General features: G+C 39.5%; 1 protein-coding gene across 1 annotated transcript; it reads right to left on the reverse strand.

The window, feature by feature from the left end:
- Positions 1–6,179: 6,179 nt before the first annotated feature.
- Positions 6,180–7,367, reverse strand: SPZ1 (spermatogenic leucine zipper 1). The gene has a single exon (XM_004420414.3). The coding sequence runs from the start codon at positions 7,308–7,310 to the stop codon at positions 6,180–6,182; it is 1,131 nt and encodes a 376-aa protein (XP_004420471.1). The 5' UTR covers positions 7,311–7,367.
- Positions 7,368–7,766: the final 399 nt, after the last annotated feature.

The following is a 7,766-nucleotide window of genomic DNA, read 5'->3' on the forward strand; positions in this document are numbered from 1 at the left end:
GGTTTGCGGAAGAACATTATAAAAAATAATACTGATAGTGATACTGTGATGATGATGATAAATCCACTCCTCTACTTCACTTTGATCTGGTGTATCTTTCTCCTTTATGTAACGCTATCTTTGTTTTTACTTGCAAAATATCAATGACCCCAACTTCTGGACATCTTGTAGGCCTGGATTATTTGCTATTGTTCCCCTCCTTTTTGGCCATGCTTGCATCTGACTAGTTTCTAGCTCTCTCATCTAATCTGTTCCCACTCCCTGAGAACAATAAGACTTAGTTGACAGGGAGCCGGGGAACCTTTGACCACTAGTCCTTGGTCCAAGAGAAAATTACTATCTCCATCTTGTCTGAGGAACATTTAGGACCCAGACAAGTTAGGACACAAAATCACTTCCCTTTTTGTGCAATGCTTCGTCCATTATACTATCCTTATTATTTGTTTTATATAAAACTTCTCATATTTTTCTTATTAGAAAGATTAAAAAGTGCTCAGAGGGCCGGCCCCGTGGCTTAGCGGTTAAGTGCGCGCGCTCTGCTGCTGGCGGCCCGGGTTCGGATCCCGGGCGCACACCGAGGCACCGCTTCTCCGGCCATGCTGAGGCCGTGTCCCACGTACAGCAACTAGAAGGATGTGCAACTATGACATACAGCTATCTACTGGGGCTTTGGGGGAAAAATAAATAAATAAAATTATTAAAAAAAAAAAAAGTGCTCAGAAATCATAGACATACAAAAAGGACATGAAAACATCCATAATTGCAGAATCCTTGGGCAACCAACCTAAACACCTTGCTGAATCCCTCTGTCTAGATCTATTCCAGAGAGAGGAAAGAAATACATGTGAAAAGACATGAAATAAGAGGATTTTAGAAGACTTTTATTCATGAGATAGGTAAGAGTTTCTTAAATAAAACATAACCATAATTAAAAAGGAAAAGGTGGATAAATTGGGCTACATTGAAATTAAGAACTTCTGTTCATCAAAGGACGCCACAAAGAAAGCAAAAAAGTCAAGCCACAGAGTGGGAGACAAAGTTTGTAACTCATGAACATCACAGAACTAGGGCTCAGAATACATAAAGAACTCCTGTAAGTCAATAATTTGAAGGTACTTCATAAAAAAACGAAATTCAAATGGCCAAAAAACATAAAGAGTTGACTAAACTCAGTAATCAAGGAAATGCAAATTAAAGCTAGCATGAGGTACTATTACACAACCACGAAATTAACGTCTGACAACATCCAATTATAGTGAGAATATAGGGCAATAGAAACACTATTACAGTGATGAGTGGCACGTAAATTGGTACAACCACTTTCGAAAACAGTTTGACATGACCCAAGGGGTGGTTAAATAGATTTTTAATTTTTAATTATTTGTTAAACTGTACTTATAAGTTTTATGCATTTTTCTGTATATTTGTTACATTTCATAATTTTTTAAAGAGCTAAAAGGTGGTAAACAAACCCTTTTCTGGACCTACATGGAATACAAATTTTTAAAAATAATTTTTGGTTCATGGAATATATTTTAAAGGAGAAACGAAGTGCTTATTCCTGGTAAAGTATTAATATTATCAAGAACTGTTTTGTTTTGTTGTAATCTGTGGAACTGCTGTGGCTTGATGGGAAAGACTTTATAGAAATTCAAGTACTTCGAAGTCAAGAATCCCTAGTTCATTACGATGAAGAATTTATTGGGAAAAATTTATTTGACAAAGAACTTTGTATGAATTTTTTCTTCTTCCTAGGACGGTTATCCAAAAAAATATATCTTAAAAATTACTATTGCTGTTGGACAGAATGATGACGGGAATGAACATCTAAAAGTTCCAAAAACATAGTTTGATTCTTATTGGAATTTGATGCTAGGGTATGAGAAAATATAGTATTAAAGAACTCTGGACTAGGCCAGTATTGATTCTTTCAGATTTGCACTGATTTCACACCTTGGCTTTTCACTGTCAACAAGTAATGGCCTAAAAATCCTTCCACATAAGAAATGCCATGATCCTTCTCCAAATAAATTTTATGTTTATCAGACTATAATTGATTATTATCCACTGGAATCCACATGAAACACCTTTCAAAATGCCTTGTTTTTAGAAATTCTCATTTACATGTTTTGAAATTGGGTAAAAAAAATATATAGGACCTTGTGATAAGAGAACAATTTTATTACACACATAAAATGTTAAAAATTTTAACCAAATCTAGAGGGTCTGATGTAGCAGAGCTTGCTTGCTGTATTTGAAGCTTAATAAAACAGCTGTAATTTATTTTAGCAACAATTTCTTTCTTGGTAATATGAACCACATATCCGGTAAAGCACAAAAATGAACCGCACAATGTTTTATTAATCAAGATGGTTGGAAAATAAAACAATGTAGATGGTGTGTAGTTTCCATTAGAGGGAAAGGCAGATGGAAAGAAATGTGTGATTCCTTGAGTACCTCAATACTGGTTAACTGGAAATCTTTTTCTTTTACCAAGGGCTGTAATAGGAAAATTTTGGCTCTTAGATTATTTGTAAAGTGATCCATATTCCAGACACAAGAAAGAAATGTTAGTTTGTGGAATAGGGAGCAATATTTCAAATTTTATTTTCAGTACTTCAACATATGAGAATTTCTTACGCCCTAGGCTTTGTTCATAATAGAACCGATGGTGGAGACGGTGCTTGTCTTTGTTGGGTTTTTAGTATTCATCTTTATCTTGTCCTGAATGCACACATGAGGTTTCTGGATCAGACACAGATCGCTGTTACTTACATAATAATTGTGCTCCAGTTCTTAGCCCTGGAGAGAGGTGATGAGAACCAGATGTCACCCTACGTGCAGCACGGTCTGTGCTGCTAGTGAGGAAAGCTGAGAGAATGAACCTAGGCATTTACGTAGACAAGAAAGGCAGCTGTCTTCCCCTTCTAAAAGGAGGGGGCCAGGAACCTCTGCTCCTTGAAGATCAGGTAAAGGATCCTGGGTTCTCACTCTCACCTTTTTATAATGTAAATAAATCTCTCCAGGGGCGGGAGAAGTCCAGCGTCTCTGGCTTTACAACCCAGAGATGTCTCCAAAGTCCAGGCCTCACCCCAACTTGAAATGTAAACACACGTCTCCAAAGTTAGGTGAGTCTTTTGAGTTCTCCTTCTCTGTACAGTTGTAAGTCATCTTCTAGAGCTTGCTTTTAGTCCAGGATCTCAAGTTTCCATAAAATTTGCTCAGAAAGCCCTAACTGTGCAGAAACATAGAAATATTTTCTCTGTACCTCACAGTGTTCCACAATTAATTCTTCCTTCTGCCTGGGTAACATGACTGCCCAGCTAAAAACCTCATTTCCCAGTTGCTTTCAGACAGATGTGGCCTCATGACTGAGTTCTCACCAATGGAAATGTCACTTCTGGGTATGGGGCTACGTGAAATCTAATGTTGAAACTATGACTGCCTCCAGTGTGTGTCGTGTGCAACAGGTGTCGCATATTGCTGTGCTTCTCTCAAAAATTTAAATATCCTCTGGTTCCCTTGTGAGTTTGCTGTGGTACCAGGGGAGCCTCAGTGCACAGTTTGGGAACTAGAGAGTTAGCCCCTTAGCATTTGATGATAGACGACATTGACTGAATTTGTGCGGGTAATGCCTATGAACAAGTTAAAACACAAGTGATTGTTTGGTTCAGTGATGTTGTAGTTTCTCATTTCATTCATTCAGCACCTCATATGTGAAATTTGTATTTGGAGATGGAATAGGACAAAGTCTGAGGTTAAAGGGTTATTTTCACTTATTTTCTTGAATGCGAAGAAAAGGAGGATTAGTTATGTAACCAAATGGGCTCTCCCAATAAATAGTGACAAAATCTCTCACTTTTCCTCTATCTGAGAATGTATTGACTTCATCTTAATTCCTGAAGGATGTTTTCACTGAGCAAACAATTCTGCGTTGACGTTTCTTTCAGTTCTTGACAGATGTTCATTTCCTTCTGGCCTCTGTGGTTTCTGATGAGAAAGTCACTGTCATCTGGATCATTGTTCTCCTACATCTAATGAGTCATTTCTCTCTCACTGCTTTCAAGACTTTTACTTTGTCTTTAGGTTTCAGAAATTTGATTGAAAGTGCCTTAAACTTCTTTGAGTTTATACTATTTGGAGTTCACTCAGTGTCTTGAATCTGTAGGTTTATGTCTTTCACTAAATTTGGAGAATTTGCAGACTTTTTTTTGTTGAATACTTTTTCAGCTCATATTCTCCGCCTTTTTGGGGAGGACTCTGATGACACCGATGTTAGATCTTTTGTCACTGTTCCACAGATTCTTGAGACTCTATTTTTTTCAGCCTATTTTCTCTGTTATTCAAATGGATAATTTCTATTGTTCTATCATCAAGTTCATGGAATCTTTCCTCTGACATCAACATTCTACCATTGAGCACATCCAATGAGTTTCTTTTACTTACATTTTTCAATTCTACAATCTCCATTTGCTTCTTCCTTATATTTTCTGTTTCTTTGCTGAAAATTCCTATTTTTTTGTTTTGTTTCAAATGTGTTTGTAATTGTTCAGTAAAGCAGGTTTATAATGACTGCTTTAAAATCCTCGTCAGGTAATACCAACATCTGTCATCCCATTGTTGGCATCTGTTAATTGTCTTTTCTCATTCAAGTTGTGATTTTCCTGATTCTTGGTATGATGAGTGATTTTTCTATACATCCTGGACATTTTGAGCATTATGCTATGAGGCCCTGGATCTTATTTAAATCTTCTGTTTTAGCAGGCTTCTTCTGATGTTGTGTGAGCTGGGGAAGGGTGTAGAAATCTAGGCTATCCATGTGGCCTCCACTGACATTCCACTCCACTGACGGAAGGTGGTCAGGGAGGAGCGCCTTTTTACCATCAGGTGGGGGTGGAACTTCAGAGTCCCCACCCTGCCTTCTCTGCACCACTGCAGAAGAAAGGGGGAGGAGTACCTCACTATCTCTGGGCAAGGGTTAAAGTCTAGGCTCTTCGTTCAGTATTTGCTGATGGAGGTGAGGTGGAGGCATGGCATTTTCCATGCAGTTTGGCTAGAGTAGGGCAGTTTTTGTCAAAAGGTTTCTGTCTTGCCAGACTGTCCTTTTCCTCATCTTTTGGCAAGAGAAAGCAAGCATTATGGCGGGAGGTGGGGTGCCATTTTTTGTCTAAATGCATTGGCATTTCTGGGTTGTGGGCTCCTCCACCACTCAGTCCAGGATATATGAGACAAAAAGAATAGCCAGGGAACTCAACATCGTGTTATTCCTTAAGTCTCAGGGACCCTGGCCAGTCCATCTCCTTCTCTCCATCTTTCAGAATCTTCTCATGTTCATTTTATACATAATGTCCAGGGTTTTTAGTTCACTTAATGGGAGGAATAGGGAGAAACGCATCTGCTCCATCTTTTCTGGAACCAGAAGTCCAGCTCCCCTAACAGAGGTATTGCTTTTTCCCCTGGGTAACTCTACTGTCCCCGCCTGGAGGAATGGGAGGAATGTTTCCAGCACAGAACAAAATCTAGATACATATCTATTCTTCTAAACAAGCCAAGGTGTCCTTCCCCTAGGGCCTCTGCTGCCTAGTTGAGGAGGAGGGAGGAATATTAGAAAAAGTAGATCCAGGGGATAGGGAGATTTATGAGAAGAGAAAAACTGTTTAGGGGTGGTTCATCAGCATTACTTTTTACTCCAGGGCTTCCCACACGTCAGTGGATAATAGGGAAAGGAAACATGAATTTAAAAAGCAACCTTTAAAGGTTCACAACTAAAGTGTTGTATACTTTTTTTCCCCGAAACATTCCCCCCCAGGTAATCTTTAAATAAAGAAAAAAACACTTTCCTTTGTTTGATCTGGTTTTTATTTAGGCCTTTACTTAATTGGACCTGTAACTCCTCACTTTTGGTTAAAGTGTCATAGGACCTCTATCTAATAACTACAAAAACAAGCAGATTGTAAAGATGAAAAATTATGAACTTGATGTTGACGCTAATGGTCATTAAAGACCAAACTTACGTAGCTACCGAGGTAATGAACCAAGTCGGTGTTAATCTTGTCATGTTATAGCTCTTTCTTGGTTGAACCAACAGATCTATCCTAGGTTTGATGATAGATTATGCCTGGAGTTGGATGTAGTAAAGTTTTTTGAAGAACCGCCTTTTCTTCTACTTTTTATGTTTTCTATCTTAGGCTGCTGCCTGGCCTCTTTTTTCCCACAAGAGCTCTTCTTGCAATATGAATATTGAACCAGTTATTACGAGCTTTCTTATTACGACAGGCATCCAGGCTTCTATAGAATTGGTCTCTTTTCTGAAATGCACCCTCTATTTCTTGCATTTTCTGCTTATGAATTTCTACCTTCTTTGCCTCCGACAGCTTCGGTTCTTTCTTGTCCTGTTTGTGGATGATCTGAACCGGCTTCTCTTGCCGAGCTCCCTCTTTCTGATGATGAAGTTCCTTGAGAAGCTCTACTCTCTGCTGTAAGATCTGGCATTCATTCTCCAGCAAAGCTGCAATCAAACGCAATGAATACGTGTCATGTTTCAATTTCCTCACTTGTTCCTCCAGCTCACACTTAGCTGACAGCTCGTTATTCAGTTGAGTTTGGAAGTGGATTCCACTATTTGCAAGAGTTTCTCTTATGTCTTTCTGAGACTTCTGGTACAATTTTATTAGTTCACTAAGCTCAGTATGTTGCACACTCCAGTGTTCTGCTTCCTGTAGTAACTGCTCCATGCTGTTCCTAAGTTTCATATTTTTTTCTTGAGCATGAGGAAAACTGGACTTTGCTTTTTCCTTACTTAGCTGAATTTCATCAAGGGCTCTTATTTCTTCTGAACGATTTACCAAATCCCTTGCAAAACCTTGTACTGTGTCCTTGGAGTTCTGGTTTTTCAATATCATCTCCTGTTTCTTTGTATTCTGTTCTTTCTCTAGGTCTAAACTACCAAGCAGGTTTTTCAATAGCGCTCTGTTTATTTCATCAAGTCCTCTGATTTTTCCTTTAAGTTCCAACACATCCTCAGAGATAGTGGTTTCCTCAAAAGATTCTTTTGCTTCTGTGATCTTCTCTTCATAACCTGTCACATTTTTAAGAATATTCTTCATTTCTTTCAGGAGATTTTCAAAGTTCTTTGCAGTCTGCTCTTCAGTTGCTTGATGGCCACCACTCTTTAGGGAGGGGAGAGAACCCCAGGAGACAGGAGGAAGTGATCCGATGTCAAATAAGGCAACGATAATCCTGGGCTCCGGAGATTCTTGATTGACATCAGCAGTAGGCTTAAGAGTTTCAGAGAGGGCCGGCACTTCCATCTCTGCTGAGTTAGTAGGGCTGGTGATCAGGGCACGAGGAAAGCAGAAAACCTTAGAGATTCCAGGAAGGGAAGGTGGCAGTCTTCTGTGCAAATGGCTAGCAAATGTGGAACTAAGCAGAAGTCAGAGACCAGAGTTAAAGTCTGAAGACAGGAAGGTGATGTTTAGGTGGAAGGCGACATCTCAGACAACTTGTGGGGAGGTGGAGTGGGAAAGGGGACCAGGAGCTAGAGCTCCATCTCTACTCCTCCAGGTTTCTGGTGTTTGTTCCCAGACCCTAGCAACAAGGTCCTTATTCTGTCACTGCACCATTGTGGCCTATCCCCAGCTTCTGTTTCCTTGGTGTCACAATAGAAGCCTCTTCGACTCCCGCCCAGTGACTCATGCATCAAAATCAACCTTGAGCTACTCCTACTCCTCACCCCAGAAAGAGCTCTCTGCCAGGCCTTCCTCTCC

Source organism: Ceratotherium simum, chromosome 4 (assembly GCF_057802395.1).
Source record: "Ceratotherium simum simum isolate JZ-2026a chromosome 4, ASM5780239v1, whole genome shotgun sequence".
NCBI lineage: Eukaryota > Metazoa > Chordata > Mammalia > Perissodactyla > Rhinocerotidae > Ceratotherium > Ceratotherium simum.

Excerpts from the sequence above, each read along its gene's own strand:
- SPZ1 (XM_004420414.3), bottom strand. The coding sequence starts at position 7,310 with ATGGAAGTGCCGGCCCTCTCTGAAACTCTTAAGCCTACTGCTGATGTC.